This window comes from Triticum aestivum, chromosome 4B, assembly GCF_018294505.1.
Source record: "Triticum aestivum cultivar Chinese Spring chromosome 4B, IWGSC CS RefSeq v2.1, whole genome shotgun sequence".
In the NCBI taxonomy this organism is placed as follows: Eukaryota; Viridiplantae; Streptophyta; class Magnoliopsida; order Poales; family Poaceae; genus Triticum; species Triticum aestivum.
The window spans coordinates 273,366,483-273,393,733 of NC_057804.1; the positions used below are offsets into that span (position 1 = coordinate 273,366,483).

The 27,251-nt window shown below is 47.3% G+C and overlaps 2 protein-coding genes across 3 annotated transcripts; one reads left to right on the plus strand and one right to left on the minus strand.

Moving 5' to 3' along the window:
• Positions 1–2,293: 2,293 nt before the first annotated feature.
• Positions 2,294–6,105, minus strand: LOC123091975 (cell cycle checkpoint control protein RAD9B). Its single transcript, XM_044513609.1, has 9 exons — positions 5,981–6,105; positions 5,626–5,878; positions 5,181–5,432; positions 4,986–5,101; positions 4,576–4,640; positions 4,268–4,497; positions 3,806–3,953; positions 2,788–2,828; positions 2,294–2,695 (listed from the first exon to the last, which is right to left on the minus strand). Exons 1-9 carry the CDS (start codon positions 6,083–6,085, stop codon positions 2,571–2,573), a joined length of 1,335 nt encoding a protein of 444 aa, XP_044369544.1. The 5' UTR covers positions 6,086–6,105; the 3' UTR covers positions 2,294–2,570.
• Positions 6,106–6,228: 123 nt separating this feature from the next.
• On the plus strand, positions 6,229–7,914 carry LOC123091976 (40S ribosomal protein S21). Of its 2 annotated transcripts, none has more exons than XM_044513610.1 (4): positions 6,229–6,376; positions 6,824–6,910; positions 6,992–7,124; positions 7,634–7,914. In XM_044513610.1, the coding sequence occupies exons 2-4, from the start codon at positions 6,861–6,863 to the stop codon at positions 7,697–7,699; spliced, it is 249 nt and encodes an 82-aa protein (XP_044369545.1). In that variant the 5' UTR covers positions 6,229–6,376; positions 6,824–6,860; the 3' UTR covers positions 7,700–7,914. The 2 variants fall into 2 exon arrangements, with proteins under 2 accessions (XP_044369545.1, XP_044369547.1); XM_044513612.1 differs by having other exon boundaries at positions 6,259–6,376; positions 6,793–6,910.
• Positions 7,915–27,251: the final 19,337 nt, after the last annotated feature.

Here is a 27,251-nt window from a genome sequence, read left to right on the forward strand (position 1 = left end):
TTGGATACTTCTAAATACTTCTGTTGTGGTCTAGTATTTCTTTTTTTTTCTTTATCCTACCTACTGTTTTCTAGAGTCTTCTAGTTGTGAGTAGCTATGAGTAGAATGGTGAACCTTAAATAATGTTTCTAGAGTATTCCAGCTATAAGTAGAAGTATGTGAAGGCTTCCCAAAGCCCTATAAATAGAGGTCCTCACCTTTACTTTGTACCCAGACTATGTATCCCTACCTATAATAGAACTTGTTGTTCTTATCTAAGATCTTGGAGTAGATCTTGTGCCCTAGGAGTTCTGGAGTGAACTCTTGCTGCCCAATCAGCCTACATTCGCCTCTAGAGCGATATCTAGCGCAGCACGTTGAAGCTGTTCCTTCAACACTTGTGCTGTACACATTGTAGCAGCAAGGTGGAGTTGCTCCTCCACAACCTTTGTGCGGCTTCAAATTATGTTTGCAATTGTTCCCATGTACCACAACATGAAGCTTGTATCCTCCACCTCTTTCACCTTCTGTCCCCTCCATTTGGTTTCTTGGACGCAAAGGATATCAACAACTCTCCTCACCATGAGCTCCCGTAGCTTACCTGCCAGGGACCCTACCATCCAGCTACCTAAGCGGATCCTACTAGGCTTGGCTAGCTTCCTTACCCTTTGTACTTATCGAGTCAAATGTGAAGACCGTTGCTCATTTTTCACTACACCCGGGCATCGATGTAGCGCGCCACTAAGGATGCAACAACCCAATCCTTGCTTGTCACCGTATCCAAATCAAGATACGACACGCCACCAAGGGGGTGACGGCCCAGCCCTTGCCCATTGGACACCACACTCGGGTTCCGATATGGCGCGTCGTTAAGAGGGTTACTCCCCAACATGATACAAAATGCAAAAATTCAAAGATATCAATTTTTAGAATCTGATTTTACTTCCATAGTTAAGAAGGAATACGATAACACAGACATGCTCAATAAGCACACAAGATGATGAGCATGATCACAAAAGAAACGCAAATACTAATATGCAAGGTTTTTGAGTCGCCGACTAATCGCCAAGTCGTTCGGAGCGAGGTTGGCTTGCGCAGGCGACTTGGCTAGAGGAGCGAGTCCCGCGGCTGGTAGGCTAGTCGACGATTAGTCCACGACTAGTCAGACGACTAGGACCTCAAAGTAGGGCGGCTTGCTTCAGCAAGGCCAAGGGAGGGAAGACCGGGAAGGTGAGGAGGCCTGATTCCAAGGCGAGGGAGGAGGAGACGAAGCTGGAGAGTGCGCCGCCTATACGAGGAGAAGCACGGAAGAGATGAAGGAGAAAGGCACATGGAAGAGCAGATGCACGGTCCAGATTAGAGCATATGGACGGTTTGGATTTTATTTGGAAGCTAGGGTTACATAATGGGCCTATTGGGCCAGCTCTCTAGCACGAAACAGAGGAGCAAGACGCGTGCTCCCATCCCAGATCAGAATCGCCGCCTCCATTGCTCCTACAGGCTGCTGCTGCCTTCTCCGAGCTGAAGTATCCTCCAAGCAGCTGCCTACCCCCTCCTCCGCCTACAACAGCACCTCTTCCCCCTCCTCCTCCTCCTCCTCTTAACACCTGGGGCGACTTGGGGCGATTAATCACGACGAGTCGCAGACTAATCGCAGCGAGCCACTAGTCGGAGGCATGGCGACTCGACTTGGCTAGGCGACTCAAAAACCTTGCTAATATGACTCGATACCCTTCTATTCTCTTGGTCCTCACCCTGGAGGCTTCTCCCGATGCTGCTATGTAGCTTCCAATATCATAGAATGGTACATGTCGGCGCGGCCTTGATCTCCATACTGACGCCAGCTTCACTATCCCCTGGTTAAACCCATGTCAGCTTCTCCCTCACCTGACGATACCATCAATTCAATGCTGAGTCTCAACCATCTTACTCTTGACCCAGCTCTACCCTCTCTCATCCTATAGAAGGATTTGGGACTAGGGAATTCCATGGCCTCATCCTTCAATGCTGCCTCTCGCCACCTCACACATGGCAGCAATTAATACTTCTTTAGTGTTAGTAACAAGTCGAAGCAACTATCTATTCGAGACCTTTTAATTTGCACAAAATGGTTCGTTCTCTCTCTTCCTAGTAACAAGCTAAGTAATAGCTTGTGAAGATGCTCTTGGTGTGCAACTAAACCTAAATTTGCAAGGGAAATTGCAAACCTTCTAGTTAAGGTTGGATGGATAATTTGGATTCTGCAAACTCATGCTTTTATAGTAGTAAAGAGGTATAGATACAGAAAATAAAAACAGAGACCATGTTGCTCATATTGATGCAAATACAAGTTCTTTCTCTTGCAAATAAATAAATAATAGAGAAGGCCACATATGCAAAGAACAAGTCACATTAATGTTCTCTCCATTATGCAACAACGAAATAGCCACACCTGAATACAAACTAGGTGCTGGGTAAACAATGTTCTTGTATTGTTAGCTTCAGGCCTACACGAACTAAGAGCAATCAAAAGGCACTTCGACTAATTTCTAGCTCATCCACTATGCAGTTGGCTGGAATGTACCTGCAATATTCAGAATCAGCATCGGTCCTTAGTCCATGTAGTGAGGTGTTGTTTGGACAAAAAGCTCCTCATCTTCTTCATCATCATCGTCTTCGTCGGCACCTACCCAGTTGCTTGGGTGATGCTGCGAACGAGGGTTATCAACCACAACTTCTGTACCAAACAAAAAGCCAGTCAGCTGAAAATTCAGTGCCAACACAAACGTATGCATTTGATTTCTATGGGTGTTTGCTGAGATAGTTAACCAGGAGGCTCTTCCAAGTGATCCATTTGCACAGGCTGCTCTCTGTAGTATAAACTAGTTAAGGAAACAAGTTACCAGAAGTAGGATAGCAGAAATAACTCACGACTCAGATCTTACAACTCCCCAGTTATGACTCACAACAAATGAAAAATCTGCATTAGCATCAAATATGTTGACATGATTTGCCAGTTACTTCTAGGAATTAATAAATGGTCGGTATATGATTCTTTTAGTGGAGTTGATATATGAACTAATTGCAGTAACCAGATGTATTTCTTTTTGGACTCGACATCTTATATCAGAAGTCACCATCTCTCAAATTGGAACACTATTTATCAGCGTATCTCCTACAAATAGAGTATATTACTATGGCTGTAATTTCACTCCTAACACAAGTTCAAATTACCTAAAAACATGTTATGGTTTGAACTAGCAGAAATGGAGTAGATACCCCAAAACTCTGAGGAAGATAGGTTAGTGAAGCGAGGGTTTGTCTGTGTAGTTCTACAACATGTGGTGAAAGATTCCATGTTGAGGGATGCTGGTATAGTGGTACTTCCTCCGTCCCAAAATATAGTGTGTATTATAATTTTTTCCGAGTCAAAACTTGTAGACTTTGACCAAGTTTAGAGGAAAAATATCAACATCTAAAACGCCAAATCAATATCATTAGATTCATCATAAAATATATGTTCACATGGACTAGTTGGTATTGTAGATATGGATAATTTTCTAAATAAACTTGGTCAAAAGTTTGTGAACATTGACTTACGCAAAAACCAATGTGCACTATATTATGGGACGGAGGGTGTATTACAATCCCAACTAAAGCATATCTCAACTATACTAGCTCAAATACCTAGAAAGGACAGGGAAATGACTTCTGTTATTGTGCCTGATTAGCTAATTTGATAGCTGCAAGGAGATATGCCAGATATATAGCTGGAAGTCCTGATTTTTGCGGTACCAAATTATATCACTCAAATAAATAATAATAAGTAAAGCGACTCAATAGATACACATAGTTTGCGTTATCTGTCACTCGTAGCTTGCAGGGAGCATTGGTAGTGGGAAGCACTGATGTGTCATTCAGTACGTTAGCTCTTCCATTTCTCTCCTTTTGGGCACGATTTTCTGCGTTAGCTTCAAAGCTTTTGGGAGTAACACCTGTTTAAGAAAGTTTGCTTATTTTAGATAGCTTTGATGATAGATGAACAGGACAGTGCTAGGATTAAAAGATCAAAGGAACTTTCTAGCACCAGCAGGTTTGTTTACACCCAGGCATGTGAAAGTCCATGCACTGTGATCTGACATTGACCTCACAAAAGTGGTCAACTGGTCATGATGTTTCATACAGGCGCTTTGGCCGCGTCTCATCTCAATCAGATCACAATAATGGTGCATAGTTCAGTGTAGAAATGCATGCCTGGAGTGTGACCATATCGATGGCTAACAAGACCTTTTGCCAAAATGATACACACCTGAAAGCTCTGACCATATTCTTGTATGGTTTGAGACATTTTCTGGAACTGGCGATGGTGCAGCAGCGGCAGCCCTTGGTTCTTCTGCATGATGTGCTGACGTAGGTGGCTGCTGAGGAACACTGCCATCATTTAGTTGTGATACAAGCATAGTGGCTAGAACTAGAGTTACATCGAAATTAGAACTTGATCCATCATCGAATCCAAATCTTGGAGCCAACAGGACAGGTCTGCAATTCAAAAGAAGCCTCATGGGTCATGGGGACCAGTCAGAAAACATAACCAAATTCATCAACTAAACTACTTACTCGCCAGCCTTCTGATAGAATAGGAGAATATCAACCTCACATCCTTCACAAAATGTTAAAAATGCCTAGATTGAAAGAACAGAAAATATATCTGTCAGATTTGTGCAGTCACAGGTACCAGACCAGAAGACAGAGCCATCAATTGCCAAACCCTTCTTGTGTTGTTTTAGAAAGCAGAACTGAAGATAGTATTTCCTATTCTGAGCTCGACTACAAGTGAGGACACAAACATACAGTTATTCGCTGAAACCATTTCTACTTTTGCAAAGAACTATTCCTTGACTTGGTTAAAGGCAAATAAGTTCCAATTAATTTCCCATTTCAAAGGAGACATTACCTTATTTCTTTTAAATAAAGTTGACGATCTAAATCTTTTGCCATGAAGAGAGAAGAACAAATTACAGATTCACCTTCAATTCTTTCACCCCAAATGTGACATCTACGGGATCACCAGCATGCTCATACTCCAAGAACTCCTCTGCTGGATCGATCCACAGTTGTGTGTGCAGCCTACAGTCGTAGTCATCTGCAATTCCCAAACCACGTCACAGTTGACAGCCCCATAGAAATGTCACCACCACGCTATTTTTTGCACACCAAATTACCTTTGGTCGGGTCGATGTAGCTTAGGAGCTCGACTGCCTTCCCCCCAGCGCCATCACCGACGCCAGGCAACCGTGCAGCAGGCTCGGTGGCAATAACGGTGAGCTCCTGCAGCGAGGACTGGAAATTGGAGAGCAGGCGCGTGAGGTCCCGTGGCCGTATGGCGAGGCGGCTGGGGAAGCCGTTGCGGTCGAGCGCCAGAGTCTGCACGTCGGACTCCGCGCTGCACGAGATCCGGTGCGTCTTCTTACGCCCTTGACAAGACAAGACGCGGGAAGGCACATGATCAGCTCAGAGCGGCAAAATTTGGGAAAGAGCCGAAACGGCAAAAATTGGCGGGAAAACAGGGAAAATGCGCGGCGATGTTGACAAAAATGCGGAAATTTTGAGCACGTCAATGGCAAAACCCTAGAGGGAGGGAGGGAGGGATGGGCTGGGAACATGTACCGCTGACGCAGTGGATGACGAACTCGAGCTTGGACGCTTGGGAGTTTGGGAGCGAAGCGTTGAGGCGGTCGATCGCGGAGGTGGGCGTGCGGAGCACAGCGAGGACGGACTTGAGGAGGACGCTGCACTGGAGCGGCGTGGAGGACGGCGCGGCGTCGGCGTCGGCGGGCAGGTGGAAGTGGTCGAAGAAGTCGCGCATGAGGGAGACGGACGCGAACGCCGACCGCGAGCTGTTGAGCGTGTGCAGCTCCAGCTGTAAGTCGAAGGCGAAAACATGAGATTAGAAATCGTGAGAAGCGCCCGCCGCGCTCCGGTGAGGAATGGCATGTGTGGGCAGCGAGGGGAGACGGCGCACCTTGTCGGGGTAGGCCTGGAAGACGAGGTCGGAGCCGATGCGGGCGAGGCAGGTGACGCAGCGGGAGAAGGTCCGCAGCGCGCCGCCGCTCATCGACAGCTCCATGGCCTGTCGCGTTTGGGGGTTTCGGGGGTTTTGGGAGAAAGAGGAGGAGCGGGAGGGAAGAAAACAGGACGTGGGCTTTGGAGTATTGGGCTGGGGCCCAGCCCAATAACAGTACGCCACGGCCCCTCTGTCTCGCTGCCGGTGGGTCCACGACAGGACCCTCTAGGGTTTACGAGCCCTCCCTCTGGCCGCTCCTGCTATAAATTCCCGGCCCTCACACACCCTTGCGCCGCCGCCGCACCAGCTTCTCTTCGTCCTCCCGCAGCGCCTCCTCGAATCCAAGAGATCAAGGTGCGTCCCTCTCTGCCACCTCCTTTCGGTAATCTGTTGCTCGATCTTGTATGTCCACCATCCTGCGTGTTGGTCGATTCGATCCCATCCTACGTCTTGACGTCTTCTTCTTATCACCAAGTATAAAGTATATTGTTGCTAGCGCCGTAGTGCTTGGTCAGGATCTATGACTAGCCTAGTATGCGATGCTTTGCGTAGTTTCGTCCCTGTAACAGCAAGATGGAGCAACTATGCTCCTGGATTCGTGGTTAATCGCGCGTTTGCGACCCAGATCCTGTTACTATTTTCGTAATTAAGTAGCAATCGATTCCTGCCATTTGTTAGGGTTGATAAGAATATTTCTGTTGAATGATGTCGCTAGATTCTTGGACACAAGGTTGTGGCTGGCTAACCATGACCTTTCCTCTTGTGCTTAGTTTGTGCCTCAACTGTTTCTGCCATTTGCAGTCGCTGTTGCTGTGCCACTCCCCCACCAGCCGCCACCATGCAGAACGAGGTGGGTGACATGGTGGACCTCTACATCCCCAGGAAGTGGTATGCACACCCTCTTTACTCTGATGGTGTGTGTTTTGCACTGGTGGACGCCTGCTAATCATTTTCTTCTGCTTCTTGCAGCTCGGCCACCAACAGGATCATCACGGCCAAGGACCACGCCTCTGTCCAGATCAACATTGGTCACGTTGATGAGAATGGCCTCTATGATGGCCGCTTCACCACCTTTGCTCTCTCTGGGTTTGTCCGTGCTCAGGTAATCATCTTTCTTTTGTATTGATTGAACTATGTGTGTGGTCACAAGTTTACTCTCATCAAATTTCTATTTTCAGTGATCATGTTACTCTAAGCTCAGTCGTATCTTAAAAGGAAATGGAACACTTGTTGGATATTTTCTATTGGTGGTGCATACTTTTGCTTATGTTATAACCTGATAATCTTGACCTGACTCGGTGAACATGTATTTTCATCTCTACTTTGTCTTATCCTTCCACTGAAGTCATTGTTTGAAGACTTGTCTGGCTTTTAGTTCTGAGAGTTCTAGTTATCTCACTCAAATGGGTGCTCAGTATCATCATGTTATCTGATTCAAATCGATGCTCAGTACTATCATGTTATCTACTTTGGTTATTGATAATTTGAATTCAAAGTGTCGATTACACACTTAACTAAAAATTCTTGTAACTGTTTTGATAATTGTTGGGTGCATTCATGTCTTGTATCATATACATTGCTGGGCGCTTACTGCTCGTTATGCTTTGCCAGGGTGATGCTGATGGCTCCCTGGACAGGCTGTGGCAGAAGAGGAAGGCTGAGATCAAGCAGCTCTAGATGTTGCTACTAGTTTTACCTGGAACTTGTTTCCTTCCCATGTCTACCTAGCTCTTGGATGTCTGTGGTTAGTTTCAGTTGCTACTATGGAAGCTAAGACTTGATGTCACTAGGCCTGGTTTCTTGTGAACATGTTTTGAGTTTAATCTGTGTTGAATGCTTGATATGTGTACCTTATCTCGTTGCTTAATGTCATACTGATGATTTGGCCCTTACTTTACTAGCAAATTATGGCCATACTGATGATTTGGCCCTTACTTTACTAGCAACTTTATTCGTACTTCAAAATGCATGTACTCTGCAGCACAAGTAAGCGCACATTTTGCTATGCAAAAGACATCAGACGCTGCACTTAGGCCTATCTTATTCCATCACACTATTTCTATTATTCTGGCTGACGATTAATGCTGCAATTATTAATACGGATACGGGCTTAGTTAATTTGCTGGTAAACGGCTTGCGAAGAAACTCTCGTGCTATCTTGCCGTTTGCTCCTTCCGGGTAGAAGCCACCAGGGATCATGCTCGTTGCCGGTGGGGTAGAGGATCCTGAGCAACTCGGCCGGTGTCCGGGCGTAGGAGAGGGTGTCGCTGTCGGCGGAGAGCACGTAGGTGCAGATCTTGCCCTCTGCGCTGAGCTCGGGCGGCACGGTGAGCCCCTCGTCCTTGAGGATCTTTGGCCTAGGGAAAAGTAACCCACCCACCGTGTTCTGGATGGCCCTGCAACCAAAGTGAAGCTAGATTGAGAGCAGGTGAAAACGGCAGTGTGGCTTCGTAATTTCCCCCCGGAAATTGCTGCCATGAACTTTGATTGTATCTCTATTTTGTTAGCTAATATAAATACTCTTTCCCCGCAAAAAAAAAAGTGAAGGGCAACATATGGATTTTCAGTACCAACTTGCTTCCATCTAAGTGGATTTTCAACGTAATAATAATCAGGTAGAGTAATAACGGTAAAATGCTGTGATGGTTGCATGCATAGCAGACCTCAGGTGTCCGACCTGTTGAAGGGCAAACTCCGTGGCGATGCGCCATGTCGCCCTTTGCCGAACGCCGCTTGGAGGAAGAACACCGGGACCGGAACGTGTGTGGAGCCGGTGGCTGGCAATGAGGCCCGCCGCAGTCCGAGGCCTGCACTGCCACCGCTGACGCCTTGGCAGGAGGGCAGGTAGGTGTCACAGCGGTGTTGCACACCACCGTGTGACAACCAGTTGGCATGGCCAGTTGTTCAAGTGTAGCGTGCGTGGGGCGTGGGGTCCACCTGTAAGCCACTAGGGCCAGGAGCCAGCAGACGTGCGTGTGTACTTAAGCCTTAGAGATGGGCGTGTTTCGTCAAGCCTGAAGAAGTAAACTGATTCCCCTCACCGCTCATCCCCTTCTTCAAGTTTCTCTCATCCCCTTCTCCAGATCCACCTCTAGCCTATTCTGGTCGCCCTGCGATCCAGATCAGGGCGTTACAATTGGTAATCAGAGCCTCAGATCCTGTCCCAAATTTTTTTCCGCTGCGGCCTCCTGAATTGGATCGGTAACATCCACCGCCTCGGGTGTGACTTGCTCCGGCGAGATCACGCAAAATCCCCGGCGGGGTTCGATCTAGCAGGGGTGCGAGACGGCACCAGCCAAGCCCTCCGTCCAGACCCGACAGTTGCTGGCGGCCATGGACGACAACACCACCAGCCTCAAGGCCATGATGGAGACGATCCTTGCACGCCTCGACGAGCAGAAGGTCGACAACGACAAGTGGCTCGAGGCGCAGATCGCCTTGAACACCCAGGTCTCGCAAGATCTGCGCTCCCTCGCCAAGCAAGTCGATCTCACGCAGGCGGATGTCGACGAAACTCGCAAGGCGCTGGAGCGATCGCCCTCATCGTCGGAATCGCACTCCCCGACCGTGATCCATCCACCACCACCGCCTCCGCGCCCCCAAGCCCCGGCGCCACAGCAACCACACGGGCCGCCGCCGTCTCCGCGCCTCTCGGACCAGCGGCCACCCCTGTTGGCCACGGCGCCACAAACCGGAGTCCAATTTCCGCACCAACCGTACCACCAGTCCGGCGAGGCGCATCACTAGCAGCAGCACCATGGCGACCACTACGTCAAGCAGCCGAAGCACGACTTCCCACGCTTCAACGGCAGCGCGCCTTACCTCTGGCTCGACTGCTGCCGAGCGTATTTCGACCTCTACCACGTGCCGCCGTCGAGTTGGGTGACCACGGCGACACTATACATCGAAGGGCAAGCGGCTCACTGGCTTCAGGCATTTCGCCAAACACATGGCGGCCTCGGGTGGGACGCGTTCTGCACGGCGATTACAGAGGAGTTCGGCGTCGATGAATTTGAGATGGAGATGCACAAACTGCTGCAACTCCGTCAGATCGGCACGGTCAGCGAGTGTCGCAAGGAGTTCGATACATATATGTATCATCTCCTAGCGCTCGAGCCGTCCCTCAGCAACAAATTCTTCATCACCCAGTTCTTGTTGGGCCTCAAGGACGAGTTGCGCGCAGCAGTTCGGCTGCAGGCGCCCAACAACATCACGCGTGCGTCAATTCTCGCTCGCATCCAAGAGGAGGAGTTGAACACGCCCAGGGCGCGCCCACGACCGCAGCCGCAGGGTCGTCCACCTCCCGCGCCCGCCCGCCCGCCAGCCGACAACAGCCCGATGACTACGCCCGCGAGCGACAACTCAAGGAGTTCCTGTGCGCCAACGGACTCTGCTTCAAGTGAGGAGATCGGTACACTCGTGATCACCGCTGCAACATGCAGGCCCCGCTGCTCACCATTCAAGTTGGTGCATACGGGGAGCTGCTCACTGACGACACCGTGCACGCGCTTGATCTGCTCGACGCCCCGCAACAAGAAGCACTTCCTCCAGAGTGTTGCACGATATCAGCGCACGCGCTGGATGGCTCGGAGGCGCCCAGCACCATTCGTCTCCGTGCGCTTGTGGGCAACCAAGTCATGTTGCTTCTGCTGGACTCTGGGAGCACCCACAGCTTCGTCAACAAGTCGTTCGTCGAGCGCGTTGGGGCGACAACACAAGAGATTGCCACCTTGGATGTGCGGGTGGCCAACGGCGACCGGCTCATCTGTTCGCGCCAAGTTCCAGAGCTCCAGTGGTGGATGCAGGGCCACACGTTCTCGACGCCGATGTACGAGCTCGACACAGGCACCTACGATGGAATCCTGGGCATGGACTGGTTGGAGAAGAACAACCCAATGACTTGCCACTGGAAGGAGAAGTTCATCTCCTTCCTGCACGAGGGCGAGACCGTCACGCTACAAGGTGTTCGACCGAAGTCGACACCCACTCTCGCAGCGGTGCAGCCGGCAGAACTATGCATGTTGATCGCCGGCAATGATATCTGGGCAATGGCCATGGTCGAGATGCAGCCCCCCAAACCCAGGCCACGCAAGCCCTCGCAGACGCCCATCAGCGATCTCCTGGAAGAATTCGAAGACGTGTTCGTCGCGCCCACCGGCCTGCCTCCTCACAGGCAGTATGATCACGCGATCACACTGGAGGATGAAGCCCAGCCAACAAACACACGGCCCTACCGCTACTCTCCATTGCAAAAGGATGAGATTGAGCGGCAGGTGAAAGATATGCTCGACGCCGACGTGATCACCCACTCGGTCAGTCCGTATGCCGCACCAGTGCTCCTGGTAAAGAAGAAGGACGGCACATGGCACTTCTGCGTGGATTACCGGCGTCTCAATGAAGTAACCGTGAAGAACAAGTTCCCGTTGCCCGTCGTCGACGAGTTGCTCGACGAGCTGGCTGGTGCAGCGTACTTCTCCAAGCTCGATTTGCGCGCAGGCTACCACCAAATCCGAATGCGCGAGTAAGATGAGCACAAGACGGCGTTCAAAACACATCACGGCCATTTTCAATTCAGGGTGATGCCATTCGGATTGACGAACGCCCCGATAACGTTTCAATGCCTGATGAATGCTATCTTTGCCAAATACACCCATAAGTTTGTCATCATCTTTCTGGACGACATTCTCGTTTTCAGTGAGACCCTGGAGGAACACATCGAGCATCTTCGCCTCGTCCTCAACCTGCTCCGCGAGCATCAGCTTTACGCCAAGATGTCCAAGTGCTCGTTCGCCTAAGATCACATCGATTATCTGGGCCATGTCATCTCCAAGCAGGGCGTTGCAACAGACACAGAGAAGACTGACGCCATGGCGCAGTGGCCTACTCCAACTAATGCAACTGAACTTCGCGGCTTCCTCGGGCTCACCGGATACTACCGCAAATTTGTGCCTCATTATGGAATCATCGCCAAGCCCCTCACGCAACAGCTCACCAAGAAGGGGTTCGAGTGGCCCAAGTCGGCGCAGCGCGCGTTCGACACGCTCAAGCAGGCGATGGTCACCACACCGGTGCTCGCTCTCCCTGACTTTGCCAAGCCTTTCTCCATCGAGACCGACGCCTACGACACCAGCATTGGCGCGGTTCTTGTACAGGAGGGCCACCCCATCGCCTACTACAGCAAAGCCCTGGGCGTCAAGAATCAGAAGCTGTCAACTTATGAGAAAGAGTTTCTGGCCGTGATGATGGCTGTGGATAAATGGCGCTCCTATCTCCAGCGCGGGCCATTCACCATTGTCACCGACCATAAGAGCTTGTGCACTCTGGGAGATCAACAATTGGTGACTGATGTTCAGCGCCGCGCCATGTCAAAGCTTGTCGGCTTCCAATTCAAATTCAAGTATAAGCGTGGCAGCGAAAACGGTGCCGCGGACGCTCTCTCTCGCGTGGGCAGCCACTTCAGTGCCAATGCGCTGTCGCCAGCCGACATGGATTCAGGAGGTGGCTAACTCCTACACCACGAACCCGGACGCCCAGGAACGACTGCAACAGCTTGCTCTGCCACAGCCCGGATGACGAAGGGTATGAGCTGTATCGCGGTGTCATTCGTCGTCAAGGGTGGTTGTGGATTGGTGCTAACACTGCGCTGCGCACGAAGCTGATCAGTGCTATGAACGACAGTGCGGTGGGAGGCCACTCTGGTTCGACAGCAACCTATCAGCGCATCAAGAAACTTTTCACGTGGAAGGGCCTGAAGCAGGAAGTTGATGACTACGTGAAGCAGTGTCAGGTTTGCCAACAGTCCAAGCATGAGCTGCACAAACCAACAGGCAAACTGGCACCATTGCCCATCCCAACAGCTCCATGGCAGGATCTGACGATGGATTTCGTCGAGGGCTTGCCCAAGTCTGAGGGATATACACCATCATGGTGGTGGTCGATCGCTTCACCAAGCTCGCACATTTCGGGCCATTGCGCCATCCGTTCATGGCCACTCAGGTGGCAAGGGCGTTTTGGGACAACATAGTCAAACTACACGGCATTCCTTCATCCATTGTGTCAGACCGGGACAAGGTGTTCACCAGTACACTTTGGCGCGAGCTGCTCGCCGGCGCTGGCACCAAGCTTCTGTACTCCACGGCGTACCACCCGCAGACTGACGAACAGAGTGAGTGTGTGAATCAATGTATGGAGATGTATCTGCGCTGTGCCGTCCACGACACTCCGCGTCAATGGGGTCGCTGGCTGCCATCGGCTGAATTCTGGTATAACTCCTCCTTCCACTCGTCGTTGGGTTGCTCTCCCTTCAAAGCACTGTACGGGGTGGAGGCGAATGAGGGGAGCATGGCCACCTGGCCGGCAACTCAAGCTACCTTGCCGGATGGTGAACAGTGGGACTGGGCAGTGCATAAGGAAAACCTACAAGCACAGTTGACTCGAGCGCAGAAGAAGTACAAGAAGTTTGCAGACAGAAACCGCACAGAGCGTGTTTTTCAGGTTGGGGAACAAGTGCTGCTAAAACTCCAACCATATGTGCAGAAATCTGTGGCCAGCCGCCCGTGCGCCAAGTTGGCATTCAAGTTCTTCGGTCCTTTCATCATCAGCGCCAAGATTGGTCCCTCTGCTTACAAGTTGGAGTTGCCGCCTGACAGTCGCATTCATCCTGTGTTCCATGTGTCCCAACTGAAGCCTTTCACACCAAATTATACTCCAGTGTTCTCTGAACTGCCTGCCGTGGACTTATCAGCTATGGACTCTCAAACAGTCAAGATTTTGGACCGGAGAATGATGAAGAAAGGAGACACACCAGTGGTTCAAGTTCATGTGGCATGGAACACAACTCCACCGTCGACAACCTGGGAAGACTATGAGGTTCTTCGTCGGCGCTACCCACAGGCAACAATCTGGGAAGAAAGCAACTTAGAAGATAGGGCCGCTTCTCAAGGCGGGGAGAATGTCACAACAGTGTTGCACACCATCGTGTGACAACCAGTTGGCATGGCCAGTTGGCATATCCAAGTGTAGCGTGCGTGGGGTCCACCTGTAAGCCACTAGGGCCAGGAGCCAGTAAGCGTGCATGTGTACTTAAGCCCTGGAGATGGGCGTGTTTCGTCAAGCCTGAAGAAGTAAACTGATTCCCCTCACCTGTTCTCTCCTCTGCTCATCCCCTTCTCCAAGTTTCTCTCATCCCCTTACCCAGATCCACCTCTAGCCTACTCTGGTCGCCCTGTGATCCAGATCGGGGCGTTACAGTAGGGTCGACCTCGACCGCATGGCCGGATGATGCCCTGCATGAACAGGCTAAGGCTAGGGCTAGGAGGAACAGGAGCAGGAGAGGAGTGTAGGTGCGAGATGATGCCATTGCCATCCTAGCTAACTCGAGGTTTAACCATCCGATCCGAGGATGCTGGGCTGAAGGTGTATGGTGACATCTCTGCTAAATTTATAGCACGTCCAACAATCTGGAAGCTGCCTTTCTGAAACAAACAAGCAGCTAACCACCGTTCTTTGACCATGATTGTTGCCGAGGTTATCTCCTGCTGTAAGGTAAACATTGTGCGTGAGAAATCTAGATGGCTGACGCTTGGAGGTACCTGGAAATATCACTTTCTACAGAGTCCAGATGCTTCACTTCAAATTGGATTGCCATGGTCCCAAAGCATCGTCTTAATTGTTACTTGTTACGAATTTTCTTGATATCGAACTATATGTCACGATTGTTCTACAACATTTGCAGAGAATACCCAGCTAAATATCGCCTATTAATTTCTTCTGCTCCTCGTCGGGTTCAACACTCACTGGTACAACGAGGTGTTACACAAATGGTTTTTAACCCCTTTCCGTGACAGCATTTGGAACTGTCGCCTAGTGAGTGACTGCGATAGGGGGGTCTTTCCCATATGACCCAGAAACCGTCGGGGATAGGGAGCCTTGATGCATACAGTTGTCCCTATATAATCGTTTCCGTTATCTCGAATATCCCAAACGCTTCATCATGGCTACTCGTTTGTGCTCGCATTGCCATCGTAGTGGAGTTTTGTGGTTTAAATCAGGCAGATTCCAGGCACGGGAGTTTTCCAGCCATGTACCAAACTGGCTCTATGTTTACGTGCCTTGCACATCACAAACAGTTATGATTATAAACCGTGTACTATAGGTAGACAATCACACACATTTAGTTTTCCTGCACTGTATGTGATAGTGTATGACATCACACATGTTTTGCAAACAGCAACTGTGTGCATTGTTACACACGTTTTCTCTCCGTGAACCGTGTTGGATTATGATGTATATCGCACATGTTGTGCTTTATTGACCATGTGCGCTGTAATGACCTGCACACCATAATTTTACCCTAAGTTAATTGATGTTATTTAAAATTGTACCTAATTTGAACTTGAAAGTACGCTATAGCTTTATTCATATCCATTAGGTTCAAACAACCAATGCATTATTCGATTCACATGTATATATGTTTAAGAATTACATAAGCACCAAATAAAGAATGATGAACCGGGGTTCTATACTTGTACTATTATAGATGTTAAAGAAAGAGGCGAAAGACATTCTGGTTGCTGAACAAGGTGAAGTGGAATGGCCCTATTGTGCTCTCATGGATGCAGAAGGCACACACGACTCTAGTCCAACCCCCTGTGATGGCCGGCCGCCAATCATGTAGTTTGAGAGGTAATCTTGAATAAACTGCTTCAGGATCCACTACAAAGGAAAAAAAGATTCAGACATTGTCATCTAACACAACTCGTTACGGGCAGTAAAAAGAAGGCTACAGGGTTCTTACTTACCATCCTGTTGTTCACCGTTGTCTTGCATAAAGTGTAAACAAATAGTTCGATTGACATCTTTTGACCCATTTTAATAACAATCTTTATCACTTTCCCCACTTGATGCTGGTTCATGAATATCTCATTGCTCCATACACAGAAAGGGTTGAAGTGTGGATCTTTGGCAATGACATATGTACCTAAAAGCACCAAGTTAATATTAGAAGCTAAACAACAATTGCAAAATTATGTAGTACAACACTCCCCCCATCCCATTATATAAGATTTTATTACATGTATATCTAGACATCATCAGAACATTAAGGTAACACTCTTCCTTTGAGAGGCTTGTTCGGGGTATCTTCACCTCCGACGGAACTGGTAAGAGTTGGGCCTCCACCTATTGAAAATATTTGTTATGAAATCAATTTTGCTATATTTGAAATATTACAAGATAATCCCTATGAAAGAGACAGAACAATATCTTGATATGCACTTAATCTATATGGATGAACTTTGTGGATTGTTTAAGTTTGCAGGTTTATCAAGGGATTAAGTTAAAAATAAATTATTCCCTTTATATTTGGAGGGAAATGAATTAGCATGGTATAGGCTATTGGATGATCCTGAAGCATGGGACTGGAACTGACTGAAGCTGGAATTCCATCAAATAATTATCCGATGCACACTACTGCAGGATGGTCCAAACGTGACAGTCAAATGAGAGACCCTTCGATGAAACTGTGTGTGATGCATCAATCACAAATGGTGATGTAATAAAACCGTCAAAAAGATGCAAAACGTTTGCAATGACGGTGACATCAAACGCGGTTCATATTGGAGTTGCGTGTGCGATGCGTGGCAACCGGTTAATCCAGCAGAATTGTTGGCGATGAGGCAGAACAACATAAATGGGCAACCAGATGAGGGTGTGTGCGATATATGGTGTACAGTTCACTAGGATGAACTGTGTGTGATTAGGCAACACAATACAAATGGTTCAACTGAACAAGATGTGTGTAATACGTGGCAAACGGGTCCGTAACCAGAAATGTGTGTGAAGACCAATAATAACATAGACGATTGCTGCTAATAAGCCGTGTGATTTGCTGTGTCTACAAAAGAATAACACACACACACACACACACACACACACACACACACACACATATATATATATATATATATATAAAGTGAAATAAATATCCAATTACATAAGTGACTATACACATCATTCACACACACCTCAATAAACAATTGTATGCATTCTAAACTAGGAGAAATGATCGTCTAGTCATCTACTTCTTGTGACGCTCCCGCCACTGCTCTGTGGCTCGATCCATCGTCTCGGGCAGGAAGAAGACACTCCCTCATGTCAACGATCTGCGTGTACATCTCGTAGCTTGTGTATGCGTCCTTGGCCGCGTACTTGACGTGTTGTTCATCCAGTCTCTCATGCCAGACACTGTGCCAAGCGTTCATGTCCTTCTTGCTCTCATCCTTCATCTTCAGGTAGTAGGGGTCGATGATGGCTGAGGTGAGGTCAACCAGGGAGTTCTGTTTGTTGTTGTCGCTGCTGAAAGGATCGATATGAATGACAAGAGGGGGGGGACAATAGGCAACTACCAATTTTTAGCTTTTCTTCACAAATTAGGTTTAGCAATAAATAATTTGTCTAGATGTGCAACTAGGTGAACAACCTATATGATACAAACAACCACAACAACAAGTGCAAGCAAATGATAGAACACAATATAAACTTGCACAAAGTAGAGGGAAGAGATAACCACAAATGGAGCCAGTGGAGATGAGGATGTGTTACCGAAGTTCCTTCCCTTTGGGGGGAAGTACGTCTCCGTTGGAGCGGTGTGGAGGCACAATGCTCCCCAAGAAGCCACTAGGGCCACCGTATTCTCCTCTCGCCCTCACAGAATGTGAGATGTCGTGATTCCACTAGTGGTGCCCTTGAAGGCGGCGATCGAACCTTTACAAACAAGGTTGGGGCAATCTCTACAACTTGATTGAAGGCTCCCAACGATACCATGGAGCTTCACCACAATGGAGTGTGGCTCCGAGGTGACCTCAACCGTCTAGGGTGCTCAAACACCCAAGAGTAACAAGATCTGCAAGGGATTAGTGAAGGGAATCAAATTTCTCTTGGTCGAAGTGTAGATCTGGGCCTTCTCAACAAATCCCTAGAAAATCAACAAGTTTGATTGGCTAGGGAGAGAGATCAGGCGAAAATGAGCTTTGGAGCAACAATGGATCTTGGGGAAAAGAGGTAGGTCAACTTGGAGAAGAAGACATCCTTTTATAGTGGGGGAACCAATCCAACCATTACCCCCTCTTCAGCCCACACAGAGCGGTACCACTGCTCAGTGGAGTGGTACTACTGCTGGTAGCAGTGGTACTGCCACGACCACCAGCGGTACTACCATGGAGACTGAGAGTAGAGGCATAAGAGGGAGAATGAGAGAGAGAAAGAGGGTTTGGGCGGCACTAGTAGCGGTGGGAGCCGCGGTACTACCGCTCACAGGCGGTACTACCGCTGCTACTACCGCTACTTCTGCCGCACAACCCGACATGAGAAGAGACGTCCTTGAATCGAGGCGGTAGCGGTGCCAAACCAGGACGGTACTGCCACCGATGCACCCAAGTAGTACTACCGCTGTAGGATAGGGGTACTACCTCCTGAGGACCATGGGCGGTAATACCGCACTGGCAGCGGTACTACCGCTATCTCCTCACAATCTCCACTTCCATCGAAAAGACAAACTCCAAGGAGAGGAAAGGAGCTGGGGTGCAAAAAATAAGTGTACGTGTTGATTCCACCCTAACCTTTCCATTGCGGACCCCTCTTGATAGTACGGTGTCTCCTACGACTCAAGTCCACCAAAACCGAAACGAAAGAGACTACACCGTCTTCACTTAAAGCTCAGAGGGGAAAGAATCATCGCATGCTAATGAATGAATCTCTGGAAAACTCAACGCACATGATTAGTCCGCAAAAGCATTGTCATCAATCACCAAAACTACTTAGAGAGAGACATGCCCTAACGATCTCCCCCTTTTTGGTGGACTGATGACAACACGGGATTTGCGAATCCCAGAGACTAAAAAATATAGACGGGGCTCCCCCTAGATGTGTGCACTTAATTAGAGGTGCCTTTGGATTGCAAAGTACACACATTAGGATCAACACTCCCCCTATATTTTATAGTCTGACAACATTTGCATCAAAGAAGAGACATATATGAGCTAGGATGCAATAGAGTAGCAAGTGAGCAAAGTAGACATGAGATAAGCATGACCTCAAAAACTGCTAAAGTACTCGACATACAAAGATAATAATAGGATAGGGTAGCATATGTCTCACACCATATGATAGGGTACCAGGTCTCACGAGCACAAGCCAAACCAAAGCAAAAGACGAGAAAAGAGAACGCGAGAGAGAAAGACAAGGGCAAATAAGACACACTCGCAACTCGACAAATCCCTAAACTCTCTCCCCCTTTGGCACCGAGACACCAAAAGGGCAAAGAGTGCTGCTATGGCCACAAGTGATAGCATAACCGATGATCTCCATCATCACATCCCCACATGATCGTCAACTCCTCCGTCATCGGCAGGGGGTTGCTCGGTGTCTGAGTCTGTCCAAGGGCAGTGCTGCTAAACCCACTCCTCCTAATCGGTGATCTTGCCCTCAGATCCACTGGCAACTGTCGCACCAAACTGACGCATGAGCTCCTTGTGGCAGCTCATGGCCTTCTTCTCAGACACATGAGCCATATACTGTCCATGAGACTCCATGCAGAAAAGTTTCTTCATCTTGCGCTTGAGCTTCTTTGTCCATGAGGGCTCTGCTCCAAAGGGCACATAGTGCTCATAATCGTCAGCATCAGCCTCAGCCTCAACCTCGTCAGCTCCTGACGGAATCCCAGACTTCAGAACCGAAGTGCCCCAGTTCTCCTTCTTCCTCATACGCTTAATCTCATGATGGGCCAACTCGCCAGTCTCCAGCATGACACCAGGATAAGTGTGCTCCCAAGCCTTCTCAATAAGCAACATGAGAAAATGAGCATAGATGGGGCACTTGCGCTCAGAGATAGCGGAGACAAGCTCAGACCACATGACATGAGAGATATCCAAGGAATCTCCAGTGTTTCTTCCTTCTCATGCTGACAAAAAATAACATGTCCATGAGAAATGAGTGAACCATATCCACGTTCCCAATGCGAGGGAAAAGAGTCTCCCTAAAGATGCGATGAAGGATGTCCAGAAAGGCAAGCAGCTTGTAAGTATCCTTCTGCGTCCCGGGGTTAATCTTCAAGGTGTAGTAAGGCCAGAGAGATTGCTTATGAGTAGACGTTGCATTGCGGTGACGACGAAAGCCAACCAGATTCTCAAGCCCTTGATCTTCAATCCCAAACAGTTCCATGAACGCCTTCCATTTGACGGATAGAAGTTTGCCATTTGTCATCCAAGTCAAGGTATTTTCTGCATCAGTGCCAAGATGGACCGTGACATAAAACTAAGCCACCAAATCCGCATCAAAGTCCTTGTTGAACTCCATGATCCTGAGAATGTTCAACTGAGTGCACATCTGCAGAGCTTCACCAAAGTAGGAAAGATCCTTCTTCATACAAGCAATGTTGATGGAGCGGACATCAACATAGAAGTTTTTCTTTGCTTTGATCACATCAAAGAAGATAGCATACTAAAAACGGTTCCAGAATGGGCGGTTGACCAGAGTGGGTTCTTGATCTTCCGCATACGGGTTATGCCGACGCCTTTCCCGAAACTCCTTGGCAGTCATCTCTGTCACATACTTGGCCCTAGGCCTGGGCTTGTTCGCAACAGTCTTCTTGGGCCGAGGAGGAGGAGGAACACTTGAGGAAGCAGCCCCTGACTCAGAAGGGCGATAGCGCTTTGAACTAGTACGCCCGGGTTGACACGATGGACAGGTTGCTCTGAAAGGCCATCACCTAGAACCAAACACATTAACACAAGAAACAACACGAGAGAGCGAGCATAAGCCACCAGAAAAAGAAGCAACAAGGATCAACATTTGGTACGAGTATGGTGGAAGTTGACATCCAGCGGCAGTACCATGCTCTGGAAGCGGTAGTACCGTCCAAGAGGTAGTACCGCTCCAGAGGAGAAGTATTATCGCTCCAGGCGGGGGATGGCGGTTTCCTACTGCCGCGGCCAAATCTGGTACTGTCGGGATGCCAAACTCAAAAATAAACCTACCAAACATCAATCCAAACAGACTAGTAGCCTTCACCATCCTACTCAAGCCTCGATTTGGCAAAAAAATGATGAATGCAAAGCCTATTGCCCCTAAAGACTAGATCTAAAACCTAGAAGCAAAGAGAAAGAGTTCAGGGGCAATACCAACATCCATGGCTAGAGGAAGGGGTGGGGATTGATCCCACCGGAGGAAAAGGTGAAAGACGGCCCGGAGGAGGCAGCCCACCAGCGCCCTCCCGCAGCGAGTTCGTTGCTGGCGCACGAAGGAGACAAGAGGGTCGAGTGAATGGTATGGGGGAGAAAGAAACTCCCCTGCCCTAACATACCCCCTAGTCCCGCCCCGCAGCGGTAGTGCCACTCGGGCCGGCCGTAGTACTGCTTGATGTCCATCAGCGGTAGTACCGCACGCCACCAGCGGTAGTACCGCCCAACCAACAACTTGAAGACTAGACAAAAAAAGGCTTAGCTCAAGCAAGGAGAACACACGAAGAGGCGAGGGGGCAAACACAAAGGCAGAAAAACACCCATGAGAGGACAATAAACAAAAACCACACAACTCTCAAAGAGAGGACGGTGGCCGAGGCCACCTATGTTTGAGTACTGCGAATATTTTAACCTTGGGACCATGACCAAAACTCATCTTTGAAACACAAGTACCATCAAAAATGGCTAATGTGAAAGACGTGATCAATTTATGCATAATGGGGGGAGAGTTCATTGAGAGAACAATACTCCCCCTATGTCCATGCCTACATCTAAAACAAGATATAATGATGAGTGCGGTGGGGTGTGCCTAGATTCAAGCCACAATGCTCGAATCAGTGATATTTAGCTCATGCCTTAACTCACGAAATCTTTCTTCATCTAGAGGCTTCATGAAAATATCTGCTAGTTGCTCTTGAGTGTTTATGTAGATGATATCGATATCTCCATGCTTGATGTGATCTCGAATAAAATGGTGGTGAATCTCAATATGCTTCGTCTTGCTATGTTGCACCAGATTGTGAGAAATCTTGATTGCACTTTCATTATCACATAGAAGAGGCACTTTGTCACAAGTGACACCGTAATCCTTTAAAGTTTGCCTCATCCATAGCAATTGTGCACAACAACTTGCGGTGGCTACATACTCGACCTCGGTGGATGAGAGAGATATACAATTTTGCTTCTTTGAAGACCAACTCCCAAAGAGCGACCAAGGAATTGGCACCCTCCGGAAGTTGACTTCCTATCCACACAATCTCCCGCCCAATCCGAATATGAGTAACCAATGAGATCAAAGCTTGCTCCTTTGGGGTACCATAAGCCAAAGTTTGGGGTATAAGCCAAATATCGAAAGATTCACTTGACCGCCACATAGTGGCTTTCCTTAGGTGTGGCTTGAAACCATGCACAAATTCCCGCACTCAACATGATACCCGGTCTAGATGCACAAAGGTAAAGTAAGGATCCAATCATGGAATGATATACCTTTTGATCCACCGCTTTACCATTGGGATCATTGTCAAGCTTGCATTTGGTGGGCATTGGAAACTTGACCGGTTTGACATCATCTAGCTTGAATTTCTTGAGCATGTCTTGGGTGTACTTGGCTTGGTTGATGAAAGTTCCTTCTCTTCTTTGCTTGATTTCGAACCCGAGAAAGAACTTCAACTCTCCCATCATAGACATCTTAAACTTCTCGGTCATTAGTGCAGAAAACTCATCATTGAAAGATTTGTTAGGAGAACCAAAGATAATATCATCAACATATAGTTGGCATATGAACAAATCCCCTTTGACCCTCTTAGTAAAAAGAGTGGGATCAATTTTCCCAATTTCAAACCCACAATCTTGCAACAGCTCAGTAAGGTGCTCATACCACGTACGTGGGGCTTGTTTAAGGCCATAGAGCGCCTTTTTGAGTTTGTATACATAAGTGGGGAATTTGGGATCCTCAAAACCCGGAGGTTGTTTGACATATACCAGCTCATTCAAAGGACCATTAAGAAATGCACTTTTCACATCCATTTGTTGCAATTTAAAGTCATGATGAGAAGCATAAGCAATCAACATGCGAATGGATTCAAGATGAGCAACAGGGGCAAAGGTTTCACCGTAGCCAATACCCTCGACTTGGGAGTAGCCTTGTGCCACCAACCTTGCCTTGTTTCGAACAACCACACCATTTGCATCTTGCTTGTTCTTGAAGACCCGTTTAGTTCCAATGACATTATGTTCCTCCGATGGCCTTGGTACTAAGTCCCAAACTTGATTGCGCTCGAAGTCGTTGAGTTCATCATGCATTGCTTCAAGCTAATCCTCATCATCAGGTGCCTCATGTAACTTTTGGGGTTCAATGCAATGAAACAAACGTGTGATGCTCACAAAAGTTTGACAATTGTTTGCGAGAAGTTACCCCTTTTCTCAAGCTTCCATGCACATTCTCCATGACATGTTGTTGATGCTTTAGCATGGAAGCCACTTTAGCGGCACTGCGCTCCAAAAGTTCCTCAATGGGAATTTGAGGATCATCTTGCACATCTTGACCACCATCTTGAGTTTGCTCTTGATCTTGAGCATCATCTTGAGCTTGATCTTGACCTTGAGTTGGTTCTTGATCTTGCACATTTTGAGCACTGTCTTGAGCTTGCTCTTGACCTTGAGCGCGCTCGGAAGCATGAACTTGATCTTGGGCATCATTTGGCACATCACCACCTCCATGGGGTTGATCTTGCCCTTGATCTTTTTCATTGGGTTGAGGTCCTTCATTTTGTTCTTCGGAAGCGTGTGGGCCTAGTGTAGGTGATGGATCCACTTGAGTAGAGAATTGTCCTTCTCCTTCGGCCACAAGGGGTTCCTCAATGGGGAGTATTTGACCAATCCCCATTCTTCTTATGACTTGAGGAGGAATTGCATCACCTACATCACAAAGACCACTTTGCTCCACTTGGGAGCTGTTATTCTCATCAAACTCTACGTTACACGTCTCCTCATTGAGTCTGGTGGACTTGTTAAGGACACGGTAAGCATGAGAGTTTGTAGCATAACCAACAAATATGCCCTCTTGAGCTCTAGGTTCAAATTTAGACAAACGAGCACCTTTCTTGAGAATGAAACACTTACAACTGAACACCCGAAAGTACTTGAGATTGGGCTTGTTGCCGGTAAGTATCTCATATGGAGTCTTATCCAAGCCTTTGCGAAGGTAGAGCCTATTGGATGCATGGCACACGGTGTTGATGGCTTCGTCCCAAAAGTTGTACGGAGACTTGAATTGCGCCATCATGGTCCTTGCCGCATCCATCAACACCCGGTTCTTCCTCTTTGCCACACCATTTTGTTGAGGGGTATATGGTGCGGCATATTGGTGCTTGATTCCCTCGTCACTAGGAAACTCATCCAAGGTGTAGTTCTTGAACTCGGTGCCGTTTTCACTTCTAATCATTGAGATCTTAGGATTGTGTTGACGTTGAGCTTCATTTGCAAAGTTGATGATGGCTTGTTGAGTCTCACTCTTCCTCTTGAAGAAGTATACCCATGTATATCTTGAATAGTCATCCACAATCACCAAGCAATACTTTATTCCACCAAGACTATCAAAGGATGGAGGTCTAAAGAGATCCATGTGAAGGAGCTCCAAGGGCCTCTTTGAATAGATGATAGTTGTGGGACGGTGAGCCGTTTCATGAAGCTTTCCTTCAATACGAGCACGATCTTTGCCAAAACTCACATTTTTAGTCCACGGACGTGATCCCCTTTGAGGAGACTTTGTAGATATCTCATATTGACATGCGCTAGTCGGTGATGTGAAAGCCAACCCACGTCAACTTTAGCCATTAGGCAAGTCGCGATCTTAGTGTGACGCTCTGAAAAGTTCACCACATAGAGACCGTTCTCGACATGCCCAACAAAGGCTACTTTAAAAGTCTTGCTCCGCAAAAGGGCCATAATATCAAGAACAAAGAATGTTGCAAAGCCCATAAGTGCAAGTTGACAAACGGAAAGTAAATTGTATGCAAGGAACTCAACAAGCATGACTTTCTCAATAGTTAAATCTTGAGAGATGACCACCTTGCGAAGTCCCAATACCTTAGAAGTTGAGGAATCACCAAATTGGACATGGGTGGGCATAGATGGAATTGGATGCACATACACCACCAAGTTCTTGCTCCCGGTCATATGATTTGTTGCTCCACTATCAAGGAACCATGACACTCCATCGGAAGTAAACTCCTATAAGAGATCAATGCTTGGATTTAGGTACCCATTCTTGAATGGGTCCTTTGAGGTTAGTGACAAGGGTCTTAGGAACCCAAATAGACAATTCAATGTAGTCATAATAAGAACCAACAAATTTAGCATATACATGTCCATCATGAGCACGACATAAAACATAAGAGGCGTTAAAGTCGCCGGCTTTGTTGGTTGGAGTGGTTTTGCCATTCTTGGCTCCACTATCCACTTCCTTGTTCTTCTTCTTCTCATGAATACCCTCACTCGCCTTGACAAATGTCTTCTTGAGCGGAGAAGGTTGTTTGGTCTTGTTCTTCTTCTTCTTCTTCTTTGACTTGGGTACAAAACCAAGTCCTTCTTTTCCTACAACTTCCTTTTGATTGCTCAAAAGGTCATTAAGATTCTTTTCACCTTGTATGCAAGATACAAGGCCTTTCTCAAGTTGCTCTTTCAATTCCTCCACAATATGCACATGCTCACAACAAGGGTTAGTAGCATGGACATTATCAATTAGAACAAAAGGAGGACAAGTGTAAATCTCCTTGGTTAGCTTGACTTGGAGTTGATCACGAGACTCTTTGAGAGAGGCATTAACACCTTTTAAGACTTGTGAGCGTTGGCAAGTGTATCAAACTCTTCCTTGAGTCTAGCATGGCCAACCCCAAGTTCGGCTTTCTCGGATTTAAGCACACGAGTAAGAACAATAGCATGATCAAAATCTTTCTGCAATTTAGCATGACCAATGTTGTGCGACTCCTCAAGAGTCAAACGAAGATCTTGCTCTTCCTTTAGAGCAAAGAAAGATCAGCAATTTCATCAGCATAGTGTCACACCCTGATTTTCATGCCACAACACTTAAGTTAATAAATCATGACAAAATGTGGTTTGACAAAAACTTTTGAGTGTTTTGGACTTTGCTTTGATTGGATTTTTGTCTCTTGTTTGTAAGTTCTCTAAAAATCAAATAAATCCTCCAACTCTTATACTCCCTCTCCTTGATCCAAAACGTTACCCAATGATCATGCCACGTGTATAGCATAGCAAAGTACTTTCTTTCAAAAATAATTTGGACAAAAAGTATTTTCTAAATTAGGTTTTCCAAAAACCCCTGAGTTAAGGCTTGAACTACAAGTACTTAATCTGGGATGTGAAAAATCTTTCAAAAATTATATTTGAATCCTATTAGATATAGGACTCCCTAAAACCACAAAAACTTATTTTCCTATTTTATTTAAAGGATTTTTCTTAAATCCAGAAATGGTCTTTAATAGGTTAAAATTATTTTAATGTGTCAAAAATATTTGAGAAAATTTAGGGGAACTCAGTGGACATATATTGTCCATATATGCGAGTTTAAACACATGGTCATGCTCAATATGTTGGACAAAACCCTCCAAAACCATTTCTGTTCATTTTAGGTATTTGAAATATTTCTATAAGAAATATTTTCAAATAAATCCAGGAAATTCCTAACAAGTCACATATGCATAATGTCATGATCTTGCAAAGTTTCATCTCAATCAAAATCAGTTTGGTTCACAAGAGTGCCCCAAAACCCTCTCTGTCCGGATCCAAACATGAACGACTTTACATTGCCAACTGCCTCCTTTTGATCCTAATTTTTGTGGACATGTTCAAATCCTGAAATGATGAGAATACACCAAGTGGTGCATCAAGGACAAAATATTTGCATGGCTAAATCATGGAAAATCCATTTCTGTTGATTTCTAGGTTTTGCCAAAGTTACATCGGCAACTTTCTTCAAATGAGCTCAAACTTGGTGACCAACCTCATTTCCATATTACATCTGATCCTGTTAATTCTCATGTCAAGTGGAATTCATTTGCTTGCCCAAAACTCTATCAAACACCTTCTGCCATTTTACCAAAACCACTGTTTTTACCCCTTTCACTATTCTTCATCAGCTCAATTTTTACCACAGCTTATGCTAACCCTATTCTACCTCCAGTAAGTCTTGCCAA